Here is a 26,990-nt window from a genome sequence, read left to right on the forward strand (position 1 = left end):
TTCTCCGTCAGCCCACATTCGTTACTGTCCTCATGGCTGCTAACCCTACGCCCAGAAGCAGCGCGATGTTGTACCGAATTCGTGATCGGCGCAATTTAATCGTGTCGTTACATTTCTTCGCAAGAGCATAAACGTCAATGTCGTTCTGACATATACGACATTACACGAACATGGGTGCTTGCGAATGTAAAGCACTTAGCCGGAGATCACGTCACCATCCGTGTTTCTCTCGCTGGCGTCCGTTCAGTGCCTAATGTAGATGCTGACAATCAGCATGCGTAAGTACGCGTGGAACGGCATGCAGTAGAAAAATCATGCCATTGACCGCCATGTGACGGTCTTCCAGGGGGTCGTCGTCGGGACGCTGTCGTCACACACACGTTCGTTCGCGTCACACGTACAACTACTCAATTTATACAAACAGGTTGCTTGGTCCGCTTGGCAACACTATTAGGAACCCCAAACAATGCTGGATAGGCGCTAGGTAGTGCGTTCAAAATGTTTGGCATAACGTCGATTCACACAGCGCATGGGAACTGAGTAATCTTTTTTTTTTATTATTCAACGTAAAATACTGAACAGTATTCTCTAACTATTGCATCGTAACTGCAATGAGACACCGTTTATGTTGCTTTTAGTGTGCTCTACATTAGCCTCTAACGCAAAAGGAAAGTACCTTTATCAGCTGCTCGCATAAAAGAGAGAGAGGATGTTACACTAAAAGACAGAAGTAGAGATTGAAATGCTAGATCGCGCTTGCTCCTTAGACAGGTAACCGCTATTTGCAGCGGAGTATTTTAGAAGTGGTTCAAGTGCACCTGGAAAAACTACGGCGGATAGGCAACGTAGCCTGTAGTAAGTGTTTTGATATCCGCGGCTCCCCAGCAATACGTCATGGGCGTTTCCCGGAAAGGCAAACAAGTGCCAGTTACCGTCATTACCTTATGTTGATTTTATTGCGATAGCAATTATATGGGCACTCCAAAGCAGATTTCTGCCGTCGGCGTCGCCGTCTTCGTCGCCGTGAGGTTCCGTATGACGTCAATGGAGATGAAATCGTCGCCGCGCGCCGAACGCTGTATGTGCGAGTGAAAGGGCGCGAGGGACGCGCGCTTTCACGGGGAGTGAACGCACGGCGGAGAACAAACGCGCGTTCTGCGCCGTGCTCCCTTAAGGGCTGCAGAAGTAGGCGTCTCTTTCCTCCTTTACAATCACCATATATGTAGAGCAAACGCACCTTCTTCCGACGCGCGAGAGGCCGTGATGGAGGGGGGGGGAGGGGGAGGGAAAGGAGGCGACGTTTAGCTGCGGCACCAAGTGCCTATTTATGTCAGAGGCTCCGGCAACAGTCACCAACGCCGCACGCATTTTGTGCGAACGCGGGCAAAACGCCGACGGCGTCGACAACAATTCTGCGTGTTGCCGGTGCTGCTGTATGTCCAAGTTTATACAGCCGATAAAGCTACTATCATTACTCCGTATAGCTCTCTACAAATTTGCAATCGCAATTGATGCTTCGCCTTTCAGGTGAAACTGCGACAACTTTTTTGTAATTGTTCGATTAAAAAAATTAGCGTTACATCTAAAAAACGTAATTTTAAAGGGTGTTCTGACATCATGAATTTTACCTTTGAACTTCTTAAAGAAAAAAAAATTAGGAGTAGCTTAGCTCGGCTATGCCAGGATATACGTAGCGTGTGCTAAGTCGGCCACATCGTTCAGAACCGGTAGACCTGGTGGCATGGGCGGGTAACGATACCCATTGGTAAAGCTAAAGAGTGGAATCTTCTGCTTAACGAGAAAGTTCTTGCACGTTGTACAAACCCGTGCCACGGTTTCACCCCACTCAGGTGGCGCCACTAAGCTCAACGTTTCACGCATGGCACTACTTACCGGCGTCAAGTCTTTCATGTGCCACAGTCTTTCACACACGTCGCACGCATATCCAAACGGATTGCTTACGAAGTCCGTATCGAAGGTCCGAGTCGCTCTGGCGCTTTCGCTAAGTTTCACCGTATAGTCAGTCAATCGGCGAGCCTTGACGTCATCGACGGCGTCTTGTTGTTGCTGCTGCTGTGATGGTCGGGCACGTCGCTCAGCCTCCTGGCGACGCCGCTTTGCGAGACGTTCCTCCCTTTGCTCCGGTGTCTCCGCAGCACGTTTAGCCTTCTGTTCGTTCTTCCTACGCTCAAGCGGTAATTGCCAGGCAACTACTTCGGGATCCGATAACTTAAGCTTCTCCGCTCTTCTGCGCCGCTGAGCTGGAATTTCGCTCTTTTTCTCCATGGCTATACCACACTAGCAAACGCCCGGCGCACCAGCTGTGCGCCGTGTGACGTCACTGCTCCTCCCGCATGCGCGGCACGGCTCTCCAGGAGCCACGCGAAACTGTTCAACCTGGGTCAGTGTAGCTCACGCTACAAAAAATTAAAAAATTGTTTTTTAAATATAACCCTAACTTTTCGAGACGACAGCTACGTTTGCTGGATTTACTCAACTAGATACTGAGAAGCCTTTGCTAACGTTTCAATCAAACCATTCTAAGTTGTCAAAAAGACGTATAGCCCTCTTATGTTTCCGGAATGTGGTACAGAAAAGCTGTTGTTGCGTCATCCAGGAAAGCCTTGACATTCAAGTTCTGAGGCAAATTGCAGCGGGTTTTCCTGCACAAGTGTTTAAGGCGGTAGCTGAGAGCCTATATGTAAAGCTTAAAGGACCAAACAAAGGTGATCAAAAACCCGACAAAAAAAAAAAAAACATTGAAAAAAGAAAAGTTCACCTAATGCCTCATATTTATTAAGTGTCGCGCAATATCAAGAAAGTTTCTGGGCGACATGGCGTACAATTAGTGTTTTCCTCTCCGTGTAAGCTGTCAGGACTGTGCACGCGCATTGAAAATGCTGGAAAGAAGGAAGAGGCTTGCAAAACCAAGCATGTCGACAAATACGTTAAGTGCGCGACGCATATACCAAATCTCGCTGAAATGTCTCAAGGTCTATATTGGCCAAACAGGCAGATGCGTCAAAGACCGGATGCGCGAACATTGCGCGTTGACGAACCCTCAAGGAGCTGGTCACCTGACTTTTCACTGCCCTCACTGTCGTCAGTGTGACTGTCCGCACTTTAATAAAATATAACCATTCTTGGCAGAGGCAGGACGAAAACAGAAAGAGAAATACTAAATTGAGTCGTTTCATATCAGTGTACAAGAGGAAGGAAAATGCACCAGTGTTCCTTAGTATCTCTCTGAGCGACAAAGAGATAGTTTTCCTAAAGGCTGAGCTTTGAACGACATAAGTAGAAATAGATAGGGCAAAATGGTGTGTTCATCAATTTAAAGATTTTTGTACCTTGCACGCGCGTCGGCGGTTTGATATTCGAGGGTTTATTGGTTTTTTCAAATGTATGCTATAGTCCAGAGTTGTGGTGTCTCTTCGTGTTTGCGTCCCAGTTTTTTCGCTGGTTCTTTCAAGTTACAGTATGAACCAACTGGTCCAGCAAGCAGCACTTTTACTGTACCCAAAAGTCACAGAATACAAAAAAAAAAAAAAACAGCTCCGGTTCTGGTCTTGTATACATCATGGTTTAAGGAAAATGCCGATCTCCGCTGCTCCTGAAACGAAAGAACTGGTGTGGTGTCTTGACTACTTTTTATGCACTAGGGCTGGAACAGACACTATATACAATAGCTTCGGTCTCGACTGTTATGCGCATGGCAGGCTCTGGGCAAACTGTTACTGATGAAACTCTTGAATTAAATCGCTAAGCCGCAGGAATACATTGGAAAGAGGTTTCAAAACGCGCCGGATGGTGGTGGAATCTAAAAAAAAAAAAAAAAAAAAAATCACGCACGATTACGAAGCTGCCTAATGCGAAATTTGAGCCCAGCCCTTCAGGTGTTTTCAATTCCGCCGGTTGCGTCGCTCATTGTTCAGAAATAAAGCTCGAACACGGGAATGCGTGTCTCGCACGGAGTGCATTCTCATGCGCTTTATCTAGCGGCGGTGGCGCGGGCGAAGTAGCGCATGCGATGTGGTTGAGAAGCACACGCCAGCGCTTTGTTTCCATATATGTTATCGGTGGACGCGCTCGCTCAGCGATCGCCTCATGCCTTATGTTGAATTCCAATGGCGGAGTCGGAGCAAGTTTTTCTGCTCGTTTCAGAGCAAGTTTGTTCCAATGACAGAGTGAGGGCGGTAGTTAAATGTTCCAATGAGAGAGTCGGAGTGGATTTAGAGCGGGAGTGACTCCGTGGAGCAGGAAAAGATGCTCCGCCAAAATCGGCGGAGTGGACCGGAACTCTGCGTGACGCATTTCCTTTACGACGTTTGTCTGCTGGGGGGCGCAGCCGGTCGCGACTCGCGATGGTAATGGCGGACGACATGAACGGCTCGGCTAGTTTGGCAGAGCGTGCGGCATTGCTTCTGCTACTCGATAGCGACAGCTCCGAGTCGGAGAGCTCAAGTTCCGACACGAGCGATTTATCGGATAGTGCTGCAGCGACGCTGAAACTGCCGCTTATGAGCGGGAATTCGACAGGATGTTCCGCATTCCCGCGAAGAGGCCCGAAGTAGTGAGCGTCATCGAGGACGTCCTTCAAGTTGCGGAGACACCTACCATGTTTGTCCGCATCCTGTGTGCTCACCATAGCAAACAAAAGCTGTTGCACGCTTAATTGGCAAGGTATCCATTTTGCAGTTTTAAGCAGCGGGTGAACGGCGCTGAAAAGACGAGTGACCGGTGCGGCGGTGCTGGGAGCAAACAGCGGAAGGGAATGACAACACGCAAGGTACCCTGGGTAACTTGGCGACCGAAGGATAGAACTTCCGCTTCCGCCTTGCTCCGGCGGAGCAGGTTGTGTTCCACTCGCGGATTTGGAGGCGTTGCTCTACGGCAGAGTCGAGTGCTCGCTCGCGGAGTCCGTCGGCTGCTCCGGCTCCGCCATTGGAATTCAACGTTAGTAATGACGTCATCGGTGCACTACGGCGCACGCTACTATGGCGCCATCTCGTCTCGCGTGGCAGTCTGCTTGTCTCCTCATCCTTTCGCCATGCTCTCCTCCTAAGCCTCCTCCTCCGCTTTCCTCCTCCCGATCTCTTCGCGATCGCCCTCTTTCATCCTTCGCTGTGCTCGTTCGCTCGGTTACGCCGAGGGACGACGATGCTCAAAGAGTGCCTAAGAGCTGCGCTCTGAAACGCTCGTGTACCGGGTATTTCGTGCACGTTAAACAAACCCAGGTGGTTAAAATTAAATTGAGTCCCCCACTACGGCGTGCTTCATAATCACATCGTGAGTTTGCCACTTGAAACCCCAGAATTTGTTTTATTTGTGACCCCTCGCCATTAGGAAGTTTTAGATTGAGTGTACCCAAAAGTCACAGCGGACCAAAAAGAAGAAAAAAAATAACACAAGAGCCTAGCCCCGGTTCTGGTTTTGTATACATAATTGTTTAATAAAAACGCCGATCTCCATTAGCAATGGAAACCAAGAGTGAGTGGGGAGGGGTTCCTCAGGACTCAATAAAGTTATTTCCTCCTCCTCCATTAGGAGTCTCCATTAGTGTAACTTGGAGCAGGCCTTGAAACGAAGAAACTGGTGCGGTGTCTTGACTTTTCCAAGACTAGGGCTGGAACAGGCAATGCAGTAGCTTCGCTCTCCACTGTTATGTCTATGGAAGAATGTGGGCGAAATGGTAATTAAAATCTGGTATTAAATACGCTATGCCGCAGGAATGCGTAGGAAAGGGGTGTCAAAACATAATTTCCATTCTTTTGTGTACACTTCTAGCTTCTAGTATTATGGGAGTTTTAGATAGAGTGTACCCAAATGTGATAGCGTATCAATAAAATAAAAAAAAGCTAATCTCCGATCTTTTATACATCATTTCCATTCTTTTGCATACACGGCCGAGAAACAGCCTCTAGTTTTGTGGTACACTAAGGTACGTGGGTACGTGGGCACAGATTACTCGATAAGCCGGGTAATCTGTGTGCTAAGAGCAAAGCAAGTGTACATAAATACTACCAGGACTGGGAGTAATCTTACTCTCCATAGAAGGTAGCGTATTTCTAATAGCGTACCCACATGTACGTAGAACCTAATTTATTGTGTGCACACTTCTTATACGCGTATGGTGAAGTCACACGCTATCCGTGGGTCTGATTTGATGCCCTCCGTCTTCTAAACCATGGTTCGTGAGAGCGTAGCGTGCGATAACCACAAGTACACAAAGTTAATCAATTGGACCACGCGTTGTAACATCCGCTGTCCACAACAAGTAGCAAATATTTCATAGGATCATCTGATCGCACGCCTGCAGAAACGTAAAGACATAAAATAAGTGGAAAAATTAACACAAAGAAAAAAAAATAAGCCGGCAGTCCTGGCACTATAGCCGCAGGTACAATCCAGCGCCTCGGAAAGCGATGAGTTAACGCATCGCCGAGTTTTCTACCAGAAGTCGCATCTGTTCGAGGGACTCATCGGTTCCCCGGTATTGCAGCGAAAGGCCGAGGCGAACTCGCGCATGTTCTGCAGCGGCACGACGCAACGCGAGCGGCCGGCCCAATAGCGGCTCTCCTGACTGCGTTTCTTGGACAAGGAGCACCACTTGAGGCAGTGCGCCACGAAAAAGGTCTTCTCGGCGCTCAAGGCGATGCCGGGCACCTTCCTGTCCCGCTCGGCAGCCGGGAGACTACGGTAGGCGGCGTAGGCCAGCAGCAGTCCCGTGTAGTCGGCAAGGCCTTCCGAGTCCGTGAAGTCGTCGAGCTGCCTGGCATTCGATTCCAACTGCGAGTGACAAAGTATGCAGGCTGTAGCTATAGTTCACAGCTGGGACACTTGAAGAGTCGAGCGGCCCGCAACCTTCCCTGCCGCCGTGTATGTACAGCGTCGTTCACATTATCGATTTCGCCGTCTTGCCAGCTCCGATTGGCCCAAAAGGAACCTCTCTGATTGGCTCAAAACGCCGCCAATACGGAATTTGGCAGCGTCCAGTGTAGCTCACCAGCTATCGATGTAAGGCGAAAACAAGGAGAGCACGCGATATTTTACTGCTATAGACCAACCTGCCTAATATCAATTAACACGCCCGCGCCATCCTCACCCTACCAAACTTTTTTTTCTTTATTTTTTTAGTTTTCTCCCCTCGAATACAGTTCACATGCTTTTATTTTTTAGGTAAGTTTATCGTTTCCCGACATCATACTTGCACTTGGCGTGGCGTTTGTCGCACAGAACCGGGTAACTTCTTACAGCCTCTAACGGCATCTTCGCTGTCGCGGGAGTCGGCGACAGCGACATTTTGAGACAACTGCGATGTGCCAAGCTCGAACGCGGTCGAGACCGTTTGCGATGAAGTTCCGCGAGGGATGACTCCGTAGCTGGCCCGCGTTCTGATTTGTCCGAGGCGAGAGACTGCGGCCGCAGCGGCGGCCCTTATTGGTCAGATGCCACGAGTGTCTCATTTCAGGAATCGCCAGCCGTTTGTGCGCCGGCGCGAACACGAGTGACTGCGAGAGAGAAACTCTGGGGGCATTGGTTCCTTGAATGCCTAGGTACTACGGAGTTTCTTTGCTCGTTTTGTATGCGTTTGTCCCTATAAACGTGCCGGTAATGTGGAGTGAGGTCTGCTGGCGCAGCGCAATGGCGTGGACGATGTTGGTCAGATTGTGCGTGCTGGCCATGCCCACGTGCAAGTTTGTTTACGCCTGAAAACTGGCTGCCGGCGCGGTGAACCAGATGAAGCAGTGGGCACTGACGTCCCGTTTGGTGATCTTTGTGTCTAAAGGTACGTTGGACGTACGCGAATTCCCAAAAGCTAAAGGTACGTCGGACAGACTTTCTCGCGCCTGCGTCGCTCGTGCTGAGTAAGTCATGCGGGATTATACCTTTCTCGCGCCTTACGGCACTCTACCCTCAAAATAACATCACTGATTTTCCCGGGGCAGCCGTAGTGGTCATCGTAGAGACCGGGCCTGCTCTCCTTGAGCAGTACCTTCGCTCGTTCCAGGCTTTTCGTACGCAGAAGGACGTTTATTTAACTCAAAGGGGACCATTAAAAATGCTTTTGAAAAGTCACGGAGAGCAGCATACGAAAAGCCTCGCGCGAGCGAAGATAGTGCTCTAGGAGAGCAGGCCTGGTTTCTACTACGTCCCCTACTGCTCCCCTGGGAAGAGCAGTGACGTTATTTTGAAGGTAGAGCGCCGGAAGGCGCGAGAAAGGTATAATCCGGCATGACTGACTCAGCACGAGCGCCGCAGGTGTGAAAAAGTCTGTCCGACTTACCTTTAGCTTCTGGGATTCGCGTACGTCCGACATACCTTTAGACACAAAGATCACTAACAAACACACGTCCTCACTCCGCAATGCCGGCGCGCCTAGGGACAAACGCCTGCAAAACGAGCAAGTAAACTTCTCCGTAGTACCTAGGCAAAGTCACATATTCAAGGAGCACATGACTCCTGGCTATTCTCTCTCGCGCCTGCGCACAAACGGCTGGCGATTGTCAGGTACCGTGTCAGGTACCGATCGGCGCGGAGACGTCCTTTTCGGCGGAATTCGCCGCCGCCGAATTGGATTCCACACCGCTCCAGACGCCGAATGCCCATGTGTCAACGTGTTTGAAGAAATGAAGAGAAACAAACCGCAAATGCATGAAAGGGTCAAAGAGAGAGAGAGAAATAGAGAGAGAGAGAAAGAGAGAGAAACAAAAGAAATTAAAATTTCCGGCCACTCAAGAGTAGCACGAAGCTAAACAAAAGCTAGAAGGTGATTCAACCTCCAGTTGATCAAAGGTGATCAATCAAAGACAGTGTCTTCCTAAATGACTTAGGGGTGAAGATGGGGCAGAGTTACTGCGCACGGCACTCTATCGCGTCACTCCTCCCTTGAGAAGAGATGGAGAAACGTCGGAGTGCTTAAATGTTTTATTGCGATATCAATTATATGGACACTCCAAGCGGATTTCTTCCATCATTGTCGTCGTCGTCACCGTGAGGTTTCGTATAAAGTCCAAGGGCGATAAAATCTCTCGCCGCGCGCCGTATGTGCGAGTGAAAGCGTACGAGGGATGCGCGCTTTAACGGAGAGCGAATGCACGGCCGAGAGCAAACGCGACCGTCGCGTGGGAGGCCGTGGGGAAATGTGAGGGAGGGAGGGGGGGCGACGTCGTGCTGCGGCACCAACGGTGCAAGGGGAACTGCCGACTCAGTCTCGCACGCGGAAGGAGGAAAGCGGGAAGGCAACGCGAGAGGGAAGGGGTGCGTATTCTACTCTGCCCGCAACTGCGCACTTGTACTTTGAGCGACTGCGGCCGGTCGCCCGCACCGTATCTGGAAAGCGATCTGCAGACGGCTTTGTATGCGCTGTGCTTTCGCCGCTCAGTTTCCGTTGAAGCGACAGACCCCACGAACCTTCGCTCGCTGCTGCAGCCGCGCTTGCTCACGCTAGCGTTTTGACAGCGGTTGTCTGCGGTTGTCGGGAGTGGGATCGTCGAGTATTTGCTTGTGCGCGCTGACACCATGCTTGTTAATTCATTCAGTAAGCGAATGTGTCCAAGTTTATACAGCCGAGAAAATTACTATCCTTACTACGTAGAGCTCTCTACTAATTTGCTGTCGCAATTGATGCTTCTCCTCGCGGGCGAAACTGCAACTTTTTTAACTGCACTGTCTTCGGTATCAGCCCAAATTTTGACCTATGCTCACGTGTTAAATTTGAATAATTTCTGGGGTTTCGCCTGCCAAAACTGCGATCTGATTATTAGGCACGCCTTAGTGGGGGAAAACGTGCGTGGTGTAATGGTGCCAGCATCGGGCTTCTGAACTAGAGGTCCTCTGTTCAAATACGGGCCGTCTGGAAATCTTTATATATATATATATATATATATATATATATATATATATATATATATATATATATATATATATATATATTTATATCCGGGACATCACGGCTAGCAGTGACCCCGGGGTCACATACCCATTAGCGCACATCAGCCTATATTATGCCATATTATTATGTCCACTGCAGGACGAAGGCCTCTCCCTGTGATCTCCAATTACCCCTGTCTTGCGCTAGCTGATTCCAACTTGCGCCTGCAAATTTCCTAACTTCATCACCCCACCTAGTTTCCTGCCGTCCTCGACTGCGCTTCCTTCTCTTGGTAGGGAATTAGCGCATATATATCGGCCCTTAATTTTAGACTGCGTTATCTCCAGGACCGACCCACGAAAGAGGCTATAAACATCCCCTACACGGAAAAGGCGGAAGGGGTAAATCTCCAGGAAAGACTTCGTCTTCATATATATATATATATATATAGTGTGAGCGCGACCCATGACTGACTCTTTTTCATCTCTGCACATCATCATCACTTGTACAAATTCCTCATCTGTATTTGTCATCATCAGCCGCACAGCTTGTTGTTTTATTGCGATAGCAATCATATGGACACTTCTACCGGATTTCTGCCATCGGCGTCGCCGTCGCCGTCGCCGTGAGGTTCCGTATAGATTTCAAGGGCGATAAAATCGTCGCCGCGCGCCGTATGCGCGAGCGAAAGCACGCATACGGGCGAAGCCCGGGCATAAGGGCGAAGCCCGGGGATGCCGGTCGTCCGCACCGTCTCTTATCTCCACACGGCTCTGACCTTTGCATGCGCTGTGCATTCGCCGCTCAGTTTCCGTTGAAGCGATAGACTGCGCGAACCTGCGCTTGCTGCCAGCGTTTTGACAGTCGTTGGCTGCGGTCATTCAGTGTGATCTATTCATGTTTGCTTGTGCGCGCTGACACCACGATTGTTTATTCAGTTAGTAAGCCAATGTGTCCAAGTTCATGCAGCCGATAAAACTACTATCCCTACTCCGAATAGCTCTCTACTAATTTGCTATCGCAATTGATACTTCGACTTTCGGGCGAAACTGCGCCATTTTTTTTTCGTCGTAGCTCGAGCTCGGCTGGAATAAACGGTTCCTTATAAGTGGTGGAGGTGCTGGGTACGGAGGAGAGGGTGATCGGTAAAATGAAGAGCGGTAGGAGGTTCTCTGGTAGCCCGTTGTTGGGCGGACGCCTGTTCGCTCTGCGGGTGTATAACCACGTTGCTCATCCTGTTGAGGCCGTCCACAGAACCAGGAGATATGCCCTCGGTGGCCATGTCGAGAACCGAGGGGTCGCCGCGGAGCGCACGACCAAGAGGACCAGCTCAGCACACTTTTAGAACGGACTGGCGCGTGCCGTGCTTGCGCCGTAAGCACGCGCCGCCCAACTTTATTCTCCTCGGCTGTCAAGCCGAGAGCGCCGATCTTGGGGTCGCTGCGTTGCGGCGTCGTTTGGCGCTACAGGGCCCCCCGCCCAGACGGAACGGCGAAATGTGCGCGATTCACTACGGTGGCCTGGCCTGGGAGTGCAGCAGTGGACGAGGTTTTGGTGGCGGCAGCTTGAAGAACATTGACCTCATGATCCCTGCATCGCGGAGGGCGCAGACGCGACGCCATTCACGTTCCAAGCTGCAGGTGCAGATGTTGCCTGGTCGGTCTGCATGGACGGACGATCGCAGAAGGGTGCGGGGAACGCGGCAGCCACGATGACATCGTCCAAGTTTGGGCTGGTCAAGCGGTGAAGACGGTGGTGGGGTGCGTCGGCGCCGATAGCAACATCGAATCCGGCCCCCGCTGATGCTGCGACCGTGGTGACAAGCCCGCAACGACGGGACCCGGTTCGCTCTATCGTAGTTAGCGTGGTGCCAACGTGTGAATGTCAGTCGGACCCGTGAACATAGGCTTGGTGTTGAGGGCGGGCGCTTTCGAAGCGCGCGGTAGCAGCGTCCGGCCTGGCACCTGTGTAAAATCGGGTGGACGCAGCGACGAAAACCAGCGAAGCAGCGGGGCTGCCGGCTCCCCTGGGCACGGGTTCTCCGACGCCGAGCACCGCAAGCCGAGGAGGCATCCTTGTGGCCAAACGTCAAGGCAGTGTCGTTGGGGCGTTGAAGCCGAGAAACGTAACGTGTGTTGCGAGAGGGGGCCGGCGACAAGGGCTTCACGGGAAAGAAGCTGGCGTTGCTAGGAAGTGCAGTGCACGTGATAGCTGCCGGACCAGTCTCACCGCAGCGTTGCCGCAGGATTTCACTCGGAACAGGTGGACTGATATGCGTCCCGACAGCCGTCAAGGCACGGCTCGCTGCTGAGTCATCTCCACGGCTTGGATTGGGGACGACATGTAACTCGGGTGGGGGTGGAGTGCATGCCGACTCTTTGGTATGCTCGGGCGTGGAGGCAAGGTGGTCGTTGCTGAGGACTAGCGGGCTCACCAGTTGTGTAGTTGATGGTGCGGGCAATGTGGCGGGAGGTTGTTCGTCGTCGGGGAACGAACGAGACGCGGGAGACGCAGTTGTCGTGTTGTCTCCGCACAGTGGCTCCTGTGGTGTAGGTGCGGCGGAAGATTCGCGAGCAGTGGCGCAGCGTTCACCCGGTGCGGATGGCGAAGAGGACGGCGTAGTTTGAGCCATTCCTTCAGAAGCGTCAGCCGTTGAAGGAAACAGTGTCGTGCTGCATAAGTGATGGGGAACTGGTACGCCAAAGTGACGAAAGAAGGCGGTCTTGAGGTCCTCGTACATGTTCTGGTCTGATGACGGAAGGTCAAGACGAGAGAAGACGTCGGTGGGAATTTCTCGCTTGAGGAGTAGGTACCGCCAGAGCTGCGACGACACGCCATTTACGTAAAGCTGTGCGTCTACCTGCGCGAACCACACGATAGGGCTGTGCGGACGGTAGGGCCACAGTTGCAAACGCCAAGGGTCGTCTAGCGTCGGTGGGCGCCACTCTTCTTCCAGCTGGTCCATGGCCGTGGGCAGGGCTCGGTAACAGGCGATGCTGAATCGGTCCTTGTTGATACTCTGCGGATCACGTCCGGAGTCACCAATGTCGAGAACCGAGGGGTCGCCGCGGAGCGCACGACCAAGAGGACCAGCTCAGCATACTTTTAGAACGGACTGGCGCGTGCCGTGCTTGCGCCGTAAGCACGCGCCGCCCAACTTTATTCTCCTCGGCTGTCAAGCCGAGAGCGCCGATCTTGGGGTCGCTGCGTTGCGGCGTCGTTTGGCGCTACAGCCACACTATAGTAGCAAATGGGTCGAGCAGGAACCGGAGCGGAGCAGTAAGGCTGTACGCGCACTGGTGGTGACAATGAAGCCACAGGGACATAGTGATCCGTTGGTAGAGGGTCCGCGGTGACCGGAGGGAGCGCCGCGACGTCGGCATATGTGAGCACCTGTCGAGCGCAGGGACCCTCGGAGCACGTTAGACGGGACGCAGAGGCGATCTCTTGCTTGATTATCTCGCGTAAGCCGGTCGGAGAAGGGGCGATGGCAGGTTCTGTTGCACAGGAAGAGCACCGTCCGTGAAGTTCCTCCCGAAGGATATCACGTATGAGCGTGCGCAATTCTACTGCTGAAGGCAGACGAAAGTATGTGTTATCCGTGCATATAGCCGTAGAGATTGAAGCGCTGGCAAGTGGCTATTAAATCTTGGATGATGGATTTTGTGTGGTGAGTGCGCTAAAGACGATGGTGTTTATGCCTTTAATAATATGCCGTATTCTTTCGGTCTGGGACATGGTGGCGTTGACACATTTGCACAAAGCTAGCGCATCCTGAATGTATGATGTGTACGATTCTTCGGGGAACTGGCCGCACTCACCACACACACACACACACACACACATATATATATATATATATATATATATATATATATATATATATAACACATACCGGCTTCTTAGAAAATTCCTACGGGTCAGGGGATCGAACCAGGACCAAGGCCTTTCTGAGACGGTGGCTATACTATCTGAGGCTACCGGAAGGGGCTATAAGAGATCGAAAAGCGCGGCCGAAATAATGGGTATGCTGCAGCAAAAATCCGCAGACCACTCAGCACATCCTAATGGAATTCGAAGGGATTCACCCAGCGAGACCCGCAGGTAACGTCCAGGATCGCTTGGATTTTAAGTGGACGGGAGCATCAACCGGTCATCATCGAGATAAGCAAGATACGTTTATAGTATTGGTAGAAAAAAAGCAGGGAATATATTGACAGGCATAAGTAGCGGTACAAGGAAGAGAGAAAAGTTTTAAGGAAGAAGAAGAAAAGTCGCAGCTTCACCCCAAAGGCGAAGTGTCGATTGCGATAGCAAATTAGTAGAGAGCTATACGAAGTAAGAATAGTAGTTTTATCGGCCGTATAAACTTGTAAACATTCGCTTACTAACTGAATTAACAAGCGTGATGTCGCGCGCGCACAAGCAAACATGAACACATCTCGCTCGATGACCACGTACACTTGTTGTCAAAACGCTGGAGTGAGAAAGCGCGACAGCAGCAGCGAGCGAATTGACCTTCGCGCTGCTGCCACTCTTCAATGCGAACTAAGCGGCGAGAACACAGCGCACACGAAACAATCACCACTCGACGCACTCTGTCCCCATCGCAGATCGCTTTCAAGATAGGGCCTGCGCGGCCGCGTCACACGCAGCTGCCGCCGGAGTAGAACGCCCTCCCCCCCTCCCCTCCGCCCGGTACTTTGCGCTCGACGGAAGACGACGCGCTTCGTCCCCGCTTTCCCCCCTTGCGCGCGCGAGATTGAGCCACCATCGTCGGCTCACCCTCACTCGATCGCAGATACAGCGTACGGCGCGTGACGATGATGTTATCGCCATTGGACTTTCTACGGAACATCACGGCGACGCCTACGACGACGGCAGAAATACGCCTGAAATGTCGATATAATTGTTATCGCAATAAAAAATGGTTAAGGATATGTATACAAAGATGCGTAAAGTAACGTTTCGTTAAAAACAGATTCGAGTGTATTTCATAGACTTTCGCTCTTCAGGCTCAGTTCTTCAAGTATGGCGCCAAGAAACGGCGCGCTGTGAATCATCGATGATACGCAACCAGCTATAATGTTATTTAGCGATTGGTATTTTTTTTTCGTTCTTGTCGCGCACTGTTATTCCCACAAGAATCTTTGGGCCGGAAAAAGGCTTACGAAGCTGTTGAATGGGAGCAGTATTCACTCACCGTTTCGTACGCATTGCGGAGGCAGAGAATTTTGCGTTCGAACTCTTTCATTGTCGAAGCGTCCTTGAAGTTGACGGGCTGTGCGTTTTTGTCAAACGTGATATGCATCACGTCGTAACCGTGCATGATCTCGTGACCAACGACCTGGATGTACCGTCGATAATGTTGGCAAGCGATCCTGTAAGTACTGTGTGAACTTTGAAATCATACACAACTGATTTGCCTCTTGTAACAACCGGTTGGCGCTATTTCGCTAAACGGTATTTCGGCTATAACGATATCAGCTTCATTTAAGCTTTTTTAAATGCACATGAAACACAGAAACATTCTTAAACAAGCACTGATCCGATTTGAGTGATATGTTTTTTTGAAGAAAGGGTGATTTTGTACCAGTCAGAGCCAAATATCAAACCATATTCAGTGAGAACGAAACAGGGAGTTCTCCAATAGGATGCACTCTAGATTCGCAATATAAGTCCACAAATATGTACACAAATTCTTGAATATTCGCATACCCCTACCAAACAAACATCAGGATGCAAAAATGTGCGATAAGGTTGCACATTGATCGCATTTATTGTCCTGGGGACTGGAATGTGATAAATTTTGTTATTGTTTGTAACTGAAAGTATTTGGAAATTACTGTCATTGTTATTATAATTATTGAGTTGCAGATAAAACGTGAAAATTTATTTTAACACTTACTTCAGTGTAAGTGCACCCATAAACCCTCCATGGACTGTTTACAAAACGTAAGACCGTAACTCTGCAAATTTTGAATGTAATTTGTCATGGCGGTTATATGGCGTCATAGGCGTTAGTTCATTTATTGCATGACTCAGCGCCAAACGGTGGCTAGGGCTTCCAGCCTGTACGGCCATGTGTCCGCGTTGTCACATAATCTATACGCTGAGGTATTGTCCGCACAAGTCCCCCCGTTGCTGGCAGACATGATGGTGGCGTGGCAGGATGGAAATGTGACAGCCAATAATCAATGTGATCGACTCGATGCTCCAAGTATTTCACCGTTTCTGATAGGATGTCCGTAGAATAATTCTAGGCAAAAAGAAATGGCATGGTAAGTATGAGACGTTTATAACATGTCTATAAAAGGATTGCTACAAGATGTCTACACTATGTTATGTACAAGACGCCTGGAAAGTGTCGTTTACGCGATGTCTAAAACGTACACGACAGCTTGGTGGTATTTATGCAGAGGCGACCTCAACTTTCTGGGCTTACCTGCCCCAGTCCTCCATAATTCAGCGCTGCCGGTCCGTCGGGAAAGTACATGGGCGGCTGCACAACTCCGGCCTGAATCGTCATGGTGTTCACGCCCGGTTGGTAGTAGGCATTGGCGACACCAGTGGTGAAGTTCTCGGTGGCGTTTTCCTTGAACATGCGGCTGGTGAAGTGCCTGTGTGTCTCCAGGTAAGGCCTCAAGAAACCCACTCCAGTGTCCGGGAAAGTCGCTGCACAAACGCCATTCGCAAAGTGAAAAACAAAGTGAAGCATTTCGTTCACGGTCTGCAGACCGCCTGCCTTTTAAATTGGTAAACTTACGAAACTCAAACATCACGTTCACAAACTTACCTAGAAAGACGGCAAGCGCCATTCATTCATTCATTCATTCATTCATTCATTCATTCATTCATTCATTCATTCATTCATTCATTCATTCATTCATTCCCCACCTACACGAAATTATTACATTGTTTACGCGTCTTTTACTGAAGTCCTTTTCGCATGTTAGAGATGCATTATAGAGCGGTATAGGGCAATATTGTTCGAATTGCGTATTAAATTTGATGTGGGTCGCATTTTGTGGTCGCAGTGTCGGCATATTTGTTTTCAGTGCGCTGTTACACAGCTATAAATAAACACGCTGACGCATTTTATTTGCTGTGCATACATTGAAGACCTAAGTACCATATTTTCACACGTATAACCCCCACGAAAGAAAATGACGGCAAAGTCGGGGTGCATGTTACATGCAAATTTCGCTTTGAGGTGTGGCTTCATGGCAACTCTGCGAATGCTGCGGTGAAGCTGCATCTCGGAGCAACGCGGTGCGCGCGTGTCGCGAAGCCACACCTCAAGGGAGCGCGACGCGCGCTGCCGTGAAGCCGCTTCTCAAAGCTGCGCGGTGCGCACTGCCGTGAAACCACACTTCAAGGCAAGGTTCTCGGCCATTCAAAGTTTTGTTATCTCCTAGGGAACCCCATCTCTACTTGTTGAAGCTCCCTTCTTGCGCCTTAAAGGCCGCCCGTGCTCCTCCTCTTCAATGGTTGCCATTTTGCGTTTCATCCGAAGTGCATGCAGCGATATAGCGATACTGCACGCGGCGCCGGCAAACTGGGATCACAATGAACTGCGCTGAACGGCCGTCCTTTGCAGCGTAGCAGCATATTATCAACATCGCCAAAACAAAAATGGGGGGGGGGGGGGGGGGAGAACAGCGCGGCTTTCCGTAGATACGACTCGGATGAGTCGTGCATCCAAACTGCAGACTGTTTTCGCAAAGAAGTGAGCGTTGTTGTATGCAGTTGTTTCCGCTGGCTATACGCACGATTTTTTTCTTCTTTCCGGGCTGTTGTAATTGGGGCTGCGGGTTATACGCGGTGGCGGGTTATAAGCAGAAAAGTACGGTATATGCCCAATGGTTGGTATAAGCTCTTTAGCCATGTGGTTGGCCATACGGTAATTTTTTTATTGCGATAGCAATTATATGGACAATAGACGAATTTCTGCCGTCGCTGTCGCCGTGAAGAAGGAGAAGAAGTAGTTTAATGATTTGAAATTGGAGAGAGGTCGGCCGGAAAATGGAACATCTGGCCTGCTACTCTACGTAAGGGAAGTGAGTCGCCGTGAGTTTCCGTATAAAGTACTCGGGAGATAAAATCGTCGCAGCGCGCCGTACTATGTGCAAGTGAAAGCGTGCGACGGTGAGCCGGCAATCGTGGCTCGCGCATACGAGGGCGGGAAGCGGGAAGGAAGCGCGCAGTCTTCCAGTCGCGCACAACGCTCCGGAGGGAGGGTAGGGAGGTTGAAGGGGCCGCGCGGCGCCTTATACTGCGGCCGCGCGCTCCCGCTGGGCCGGAAGGCGTCGGGGGCAGAGGGGGGGGGGGGGGGGGGGGCGTTCTGCGCCGCGAGCGCCTGCCCGCGCGGCTGTATCTTGAAAGCTATCTGCGGCGGGGGGCAGAGTCCGCCCTCGCTGTGTTTTCGCGGCTAAGATCGCGTTGACGCGAGCGCCGGCACGACGCTCAATTCGCTCCTGCTGCTGCTGCGCTTACTCACTCCAACGTTTTGACAGCTAGTTTCCGCGGTCTTCGAGTGAGATGCGTTCATGCTCGATTGCGCGCGCGTGACACCATGCTTGTTAGTTTAGTTAGTGAGCCTATGTTTACGAGTTTATACGGCCGATAAAACTACTATCTTTTCTTTGTATAGTTGTCCACTATGTTGTTATCGCAATCGATGCTTCGCCTTTCGGGCGAAACTGCGACTTTTTAATAATAGCCTGTTGGAGATCACAGAATTCTACTCCTTGGGCTGGATTATTCAGAGGCGGACATTGCTTGTACGAGAAATCTAAATGCATATTTAACTAATTTACAAACATTCACTAATCATCTTCTGAATTAATTACTTTACAGCCATAATGTAATTTACGAAGCTCAGCCGGTGAGTTTGCAAGGCCTATGCACTTGAACTTTCTCCCAATATCGGAGAAATCTTAAAGATTTTTTTTTGTCATCGAAGAGTGGCACATGTCCAGGGACCCAAGTTGACCGGACGGTGGGTTTCGAACTTGGTTCCCTCGGCACAGCAGCACGAGGCTCTACCGATTAGACCGCGGACTAAACAGTGACTCAATTTGGCGCGAAAGGGCTTAACGGAGGACAGACGTAAAGACAGACAGACATATATGTCGCAAATTGGGCGAAGTTTCCCAAAGAATGCTAATCGCATTAAAGGGTCTTTGTAGCCGCTATCCAGTTTTCACGGCATTCACATTCTTGGCATGACTGCAGTTGGTGAGGGGATAGTTACGAAACCACTGACTAAACATAGTAGTCACTTTTACTAATGGGTCTCAGCTACCAATTAAAAACGCAGTTAGCACCACCAGATACAATGTTCCTAGCTTACAACACATAAATCGGACTACCTCTGGTATAATTCAGAGTGGTTTCCTTCTTTAGTCAGTAATGCTAACTCTACCGTTACCTTGTCAGCTGCCGCCTGTCCCACGCAACTTATGCTATTGATGTTAATATTAAACTCTGCCTTTACCATCTGCAGTTATATCGAAGTAGCGAAGGATATGACAACTAGGTGGTAACTACAACTTTTATTTTCTTAACAGTCCATGATTATATAGGAATGTTAAACTGGAAGTCAAATGCTGGATGTCGCGCGCTATACGCTGAAGAATTATCTTCTCGGTCAGACGGTCGTCAGCCAATACTCGCGTACGTTAATTGTGCGCTCACAGTAAAACTCTTCCAATTTGGAGGCGTTCTCCAGATGAGGGGGGTAGGCCATGATGAGCTGCAGGCTCCGGGCCTTGGTCACGGTCAGATTGCGCACCGGATCAACGATCCACCGAGTGTTGGACAACTTGTTCACCAGCTCGCTGATCATGCGCAGTGTCAACACCTTCGCGGCTTCAAGAGCTCTCTGCGGGGCGTCTGAAAGAGGAGCCGGGAGCGCATTTTGCATCATCGAGAACGCCGGATCGTCGACGATAAACTGGTCACTAGCACACGTAGTTTACTCAAAAACAACCGTTTCAGAAATTAAACCAATATAAAGCTTACGAGGAAGCTTTAGCTCGGGCCCAACTCCATCGCGGCCTATTCAAATACATGTAGAACGCAGAAACGCTTTTCTGAGATAACCCCAGGATCGATTTTAATGAAATTTGTCGCATTTGTGGGAGAAAGTTAAATTGTACTGACTGTTGAAGACGGAATTTCAATTTAGGGCTTGAATTTTGTTGAAAGAATTTTCAGAAATTCCAAAGTTCGAGAAAAATAGAAGCACGAAGTTTACAAATTTATTGCTCTGCATCAAGAATAAATACCGCGGTTCTCTAAATGGCATCCATCAGATTATTCAAAGCGGACAAATTTGGTATGTCCATTTATAGCTTACGTGAATTCGTTACGTTGTGTACAAGGGTTCTGCAAAAGCTGTATTTCCATATTAAAGAATTTTTTTTTAGATTCATGTGTAACATGTCAATTTTGGCCGCTTTAGATGCGCTGTTAGATGCAATTCACTGAATTGTGATTTCATTTTTCATTGCTGCCTTACAGGGTTGTAAACTTGATAGTTTCGTTTTCTGAGAATTTGCGATTTTTGCTCATTTTCAATAAAAAGTTGACGACCTAAATATAAAATTTGCAACTGACTGTCACTAGATTTTAAGTTTTTCTTTTAAATGCAACAAGCCTCGTCAAGTGCGGTAATGGCGTATGCAACGTCACCACTCCTCGGTTGGCGTGGCGGGTGATTTGAATTGCAATAAAGGAATTTGGACCCTTCAGATCCAATTTTCTCGTAAACTAAGTCTTTTCTTTGCACGAGACAAGTGTTTCGAGGTTTCTAGAAAGGTATGTAAACAGTCCACGTCGACTTGATATTTGCCTTTAGCGTCCCTTTAAACATTGTCGTTAGCGCTGTTCTCGTCATACCTGAAAAAAAAAAAAAAAAAAAAAAGAAAATCACCAGCCCTTCCCCTGTCGACAAATGGGGGTAAGCGAAGCTTGCCGTGCGTGTATGTGACCTCCGTGGTGATTTTCTTTCTTTCTCTTTCTTTTTTTTCTTTCTTCCTTTTTCTTTCTTTCTCTCTCTCTCTCTCTCTCTATTATTTCTTTATTTTTCTCTCTGTCGTCCTTTGTCTTTTTCTCTCTCGCTGTCTTCCTTTCTCTCTCTCCTTCTATCTTTCTCTTCATCTCTTTATCTCTTTCTTCCTTTCTCTCTCTCTTTCTCTGTCTCTCTCTTTCTTTTTTGTTCCTGGTATGTGCCATTGAGCTCAGACCCTTTCTGCACAATCGCCAGGATCTACCCACTTTTCAGCGTGACACCACCTACGCCGACACTTGTGAGCCTATAAAGCTTCGCTTGAAAGCTTGTCGCGTGTGTATGTGACCTTCGTAGTGATTTTCTTTGTTTCTTTCTTTCTCTCTCTCTTCCTTTCTCTCTCTCTTTCTTTCCCTCTCTAATTCTCTTTCTCTTTCCCTCTTTCTCTCTCTCTCTCTTTCTTTCTCTGTCTGCAGCATCCTATATACGATCATATACGGTTATGGGCACACGGCGTATAGAGCATGCAGCTTCTGTCAATACACGGCATGGAATAAAATTATATAACATTTAGCCCGTTCATATGGGGACGTATTCTGAATAAACGATCCACTTCGGCGATACTATTGCCTTGGCCACGCCGCTCCGCCAACGGCGCGCGCTGATTGGCTCTTTTAGCAAAACTGTACGAGCTGATTGGCTGGTTGACCCCGACGTCATCCAATTCTGCTCAAGCAGCTAATCAGCGCGTGCCGGATGGCGATATTGTCGCCGAGGCGATACTATCGCCGAAGTGGATCGTAAGAGTTCAAAAGAAGTGTAGCGCTTTTCCATACGCGAAGCGTGTGTGGCTGAGTTTCCGTGTTTCCAACTTCGAATATATACGTCAGGACTACTTTGCTTTTGTGACGCACACGTGGTGATGTAGCGGTTGGTGACGGCCACCTCGAGTACCCCCGAGACAGTGTCTAGGCAGAAGGTCTCGAGGTCCTCCGTTTGGAGTCTCTTCATGGCGCGACCGCTGCTGTAAACGACGAGCCTCCGCAGCACGCTCCACGCCATCAGCAGACGCGCTTCCTCGCGTGCCAGGCGACTGGTGTCCGAGGCGAACACCACCACGGCCGTCGCGTTGTTCCACAGCACCACCGTGTCCTTGCCGTCGAACGTGTCGTTGGTGAACTTCTTGTAGATCCGCACCCACTCCGCTGAGGGAAAAGGAGGGGCCGCCCGGATATTAACGCTTTCACAATCACGAATTGTGATGGAGTTCGTGGAACGTATTCTCCAACTTTATGCAGCCGATAAAACTACTATCCCTACTCCGAATAGCTCTCTGCTAATTTGCTATCGCAATTGATGCTTCGCCTTTCGGGCGAAACTGCGACATTTTTTCGTTCCATCGCTCTTTGTGCTCTCAAGCTTCTTTAGAAAACGTTTGCTCAGGCCCAACTCCGATGCCGCCTATTCAAATACAAGTACATGTACATGCAGAAACGCCTTTGTGACATAATAACTGGACCGATTTTAATGAAAATAGTTGCATTCGAAAGGGAAAATTAAATTTTAGTGACCATAGCGCAATCTTTATTTAAGGCCTGAATGCCTTTACAAAAATGACCAAAATTGGTAAGATCATAAAAAATAGAAGCGCGAAGTTTACAAATGTGTAACGCTGCATCAAAAACAGATGTCACAGTTTCGTAAACTGGATCAGTTAGAGCATCGAAAGCGGACAAATTTAATATAACAATTTACTGCTTGCGTGCATTTGTTAGAAGGTTTACAAGAGTGTTACAAATATCTTATTCACAAATTACTAATATATTTCAGAGGGATGTAGAATACATCAATTTTCTCCGCTTTGGATGCTTCATTAAATACTGTTTTCAGAATTGTGATACATTTTTCCATTGATGAGCTACAGAGTTGGAAACTTGATAGTATCGTGTTAATAAATTTTGCAATTTTCAACAATCTTTATTTAAGAACGGATGTGTAAATAAAAAAAGAAGAATCCACTTGGAGCAGTCATGGGATTTAAAATTTTTCTTTCACATGCAACAAACTTCAAAGTTCACTGCAGTGATTGCAGATAAAAACAATTTGCCCTGTCCCATGCATTTAGATAGGAGCAATCCAGCTCAAGCTTCCTTATAAACCTTATACACGTTTCTGCCCCCATGCAAGAACTGGTTGAATGCAGCGACGGCGCACTTTCGTAGGCAACCATTCCTTCAGGTGGGAAACCTTCTAACGAGGGAAACCTTCGAGATTTGAGCGTCACCTATCGGTGATTGGTGCGTGGACGGCATATGGCCTCTGAAATCGGAAGATCTCGCAGGCCAACTAAAAATGTAATATTATTGACGCGTGCCGCTTAGCGTATACGCTGTAGTTGCGTACGCTAAACTATGACTGTCTACTGTCTAATGATACGGCAGGTATGTCTTGTTCGCTTCATATACTTTCTGCAGAACTTGACACATATGATGATGCAACGCACCGCTCGGGATGAGAGGTTCTGTGTACTTTCCCAGGCGCCCTATTTCCAGAGGAACGCCCGCGACACGGTCATTCGCGACAAGTATATCCAGGAAGTCTCCAACTGTGACGAAAGAGAGAGAAGGGACGGAGGTCAAAGTGCGGAAGTCCACTTGACGAATGGTCGCAAAGCTGGTTCTCAGGCAATAAAGCGTCAGTTACTCGTTGGTTTACAAAACCCCGCACGATACCACACCAGAAAATAAATCCTCACAGTCGTCACGCCTTCGTAACTCTTTCTTAAAGCGACATTCCGGGCAAATATAACTCAAGTTAATTTGATAGTTTTACAAGCTGTCCAGATCATTGACTTAACCAGATATAAGGCGTTCGCGAGCGGGAGAAACATAACGCCAACATGCAAGACAAGCACCGGCACCTTGAAAATAAGTTGCCCGCCTACGATATTCCCGTCTATAGCTTTGCAAGTTCTCCTCGTCAATTTAAGAGGGGAAATGTTTATTACATCACGCCTTAACTTAAAAGGAATTGCAATTTTGGCAATCTTACTGGATTTTCCTACACAACTCACGGATGCTACTTCTGAACGCCATTCTGTGGCCGATCTTCGAGAGGGACTTTTGCGTCAAGAGTTAAATTTGTTGTATTCAGGATCTTTCTTACGAATTGGCAAAAATCTGTAATAGCCCTGTAACAAGGCGCACCTAATGTAATATACAATAAATGACATTCGATCATAATATCATTAGTTTGCTGTCAGAGGGGAAAATATAATAACATTCGTTCGAACGACATTTTACACCAAATGAGTTCACGGAACGCATTCTCGTTCAATTTGCGAACGAGAACGAGAATAGAATGCGTAGTCTCAACGCGATTACCTCATGTTTTTCTTATTTCGTTTACTAAATAAGTGCCAGTTTATTGACGTACATATGAATCACAATGTTTGACAAAAGCTACTCTGACTTGAGCGGCTGGACACTGGTGACAGCCATGCATGTTTAGTCCTGGCAGGTCGGTCCTTCCGTGCACACGTGAGTTTAGGATCACGTGGGCAGAGCCAAAAGTTGCGCGCAGTAGACCGAAGTAGAAACGTACGTTTTGATAAAAGTATTCAAAGACTATTTAAGAGATCTATGTCGTCGGCCATGTTTCTCGTTTTACTTAGCTAAGCTTGATTTGATTTGACTTCGTTTTCGTTGTGCGATTGTGACAAATTATCTAAACCAGTCAAGCATATGTTTAAAGCATCTTTTTATTATTAAAAGGTATTATTTATGTACCATATATAAAGGTTATAAATGCAAGTGTTGCTACTTTTTTTCCAAGGCCATGGTCATCATTTTCGTGTTACATTGGTTTTTGCCATGTGACAGGATGCTGGGAAAATGGACGGACTTAATTTCGCTTAATTTTATTGTATGAAAATGAAATTACATTTGTTGTGTGACAAGTATGTAAGTTTAAATTAAACTGAAACACCTAGTTTACACATATACCTTTGTGCCCAAACGACACCGCAGTTATGTAAAACTGCTCCCTTTAGATTATTAGAAGGGCAAAAATACGATATACCGTACTCGGAGCTTGTGTAACATGTCTTGCAAAGTTTGCTAGGGTATTGCAAGTCGTGCTTAAAGTTTTGTTGTATATTTCAAACCAGTGCATAATACATCTATTTTGTTCTCTTTAAATGCCTATAGTAGGTCAGATACGCGACAAGCTTCGCTTACCCCCATTTTCTTGACAGGGGAAGGGCTGGTGAATTTTTTCATTACTTTCATTGTCATAGCGAAGCTGATCTGACCGCCCTATATCACCGTGTACATGCATCAAATAGCGTTAACAAGTTTTTTTTTTTTTTTTTTTTTTTTTTTTTTTTTTTTTGCCGCGGTAGCGTGAAAAGCCCCGTGTCACGGAAAATCCAGCGTCGGTGTCGGTCTCCGTGTCGGCGTGCGCGGCCAAGAAAATAATCTCGAACCACCCGCAGAGGCTCCGGTGAAATAATCGAATTTCTCAAAGTAAAATGCGTCATAAAAATCGTGAAGCGCAACGTATAACCACAGCCTACAGACGTGATAGCGTCGGACTGCAATTTGAATATACGAGAAAACAAGATTCTCTTGCGCCGAAACTTAAACACAAGCCCCTTTCCCGGCATTTTTACCACTCGTACAGCGGCGCGCCACGGTATCCTCCTTCCAAAAATACCACCCAGATCGCGCTCGCCTAACCGGCATCCTAGGGCGCTTGCATGTAGGCTCCCTACGGCATCCGCATGAGGGGCCAAGTTGGAAAAAAAGGAAAGCTGCAGTTGCCGGGAAGCCTGATAAGCAGCCAGGGATCTTTGAATGATATCGCGTTCCACTCCTAACGGCGAAGCTGAAGCGTCCTCTAAATTTTTTGCTGCCGAGCATTCGATTTGATATTCAACGGATATCTTTATCGTGTACTCGCGTTCGACACGATTCGAAAATTTTGCTGTTTGAACACCCGAGTAAATTTCTACTGGTTTGCCCGCAGTAAGTGTGGATTATTTTGACAACAGAAGGAAAGGCGGAAAAGAGGGAGAGAGGGGAGGGACGCGTCGAGGCGCCGTACCACGTTCCGCACTATTGAGATGACACATGCCTCAGATGATAGTTTTTATGTTTATGGCTGCTGCATCTGTACAACATTCGGCTTTGTTGATGTTTATGTAAAAAAAAAAAAACGTTGATTTTGGTTTCCCATGTGCCAGAGAGCTCATTTCTTCCACCTCCTGAGAACAGTAGTAGCAAAGCTACTATGATAAATTATTTAGGGTGCTCCGCGAATTTTGTTAGGGTTTACAGGCCTACAATCTTCATTCAAAGCCAAAGAAAAAAAGTAGTCGCAGTTTCACCTGAAAGGCGAAGAATCAATTGCGATAGCAAATTTGTAGAGAGTCATACGGAGTAATGATAGTGGCTTTATCAGCTGTATAAACTTGGACATGCAGCAGCACCGGCAACACGCAGAACTGTTGTCGACGCCCGCGTTCGTTGTGTTTTGCCCGCGTTCGCACAAAATGCGTGCGGCGTTGGTGACTGTTGCCGGAGCTAGGGAGCCTACATGCAACGCCGTTTGCCGGAGCCTCTGATATAAATAGGCACTTGGTGCTGCAGCTAAACGTCGCCTCCCTTCCCTCCCCCTCCCCCCCCCCCACGGCCTTTCGCGTGTCGGAAGAAGGCGCGTTTGCTCTACATATATGGTGATTGTAAAGGAGGAAAGAGACGCCTACTTCTGCAGCCCTTAAAATGAATACACGGAAATGTCCTGCCAATGTTCCTTTAAAGGAAAACATAGTGTGCGCTAAAGAGCGACTTTAGCAGATTTCCTGCGATCGCCGAACTCAACCTTTGAGCCATCGATTGCTCTATCGAATGAAATAACGCGTGTACGCACAGGCCTTCTCGACTGCGATGATGCGGCGGGTGAGAGCCGCTAAGTTCAGATTTGAGTCGTAGAACTTGAGGTACTTCTCATAGTACGTTGCCAAAGCACCGGGGCCAGTGTGTTCCTGGTGCGAAGTTTTTATCCACTGCATGTCGTTGTCGAATATCTTCATCTGTTAAA

The 26,990-nt window shown here is 48.4% G+C and overlaps 1 protein-coding gene across 1 annotated transcript; it reads right to left on the minus strand.

Moving 5' to 3' along the window:
* Positions 1-6,421: 6,421 nt before the first annotated feature.
* Positions 6,422-26,982, minus strand: LOC125946823 (neprilysin-1-like). The gene is made up of 6 exons (XM_049670908.1): positions 26,820-26,982; positions 23,392-23,493; positions 21,803-22,093; positions 19,574-19,771; positions 16,320-16,549; positions 6,422-6,789 (listed from the first exon to the last, which is right to left on the minus strand). Exons 1-6 carry the CDS (start codon positions 26,980-26,982, stop codon positions 6,451-6,453), a joined length of 1,323 nt encoding a protein of 440 aa, XP_049526865.1. The 3' UTR covers positions 6,422-6,450.
* Positions 26,983-26,990: the final 8 nt, after the last annotated feature.

This window comes from Dermacentor silvarum, chromosome 7 (assembly GCF_013339745.2).
Source record: "Dermacentor silvarum isolate Dsil-2018 chromosome 7, BIME_Dsil_1.4, whole genome shotgun sequence".
Taxonomy (NCBI): domain Eukaryota; kingdom Metazoa; phylum Arthropoda; class Arachnida; order Ixodida; family Ixodidae; genus Dermacentor; species Dermacentor silvarum.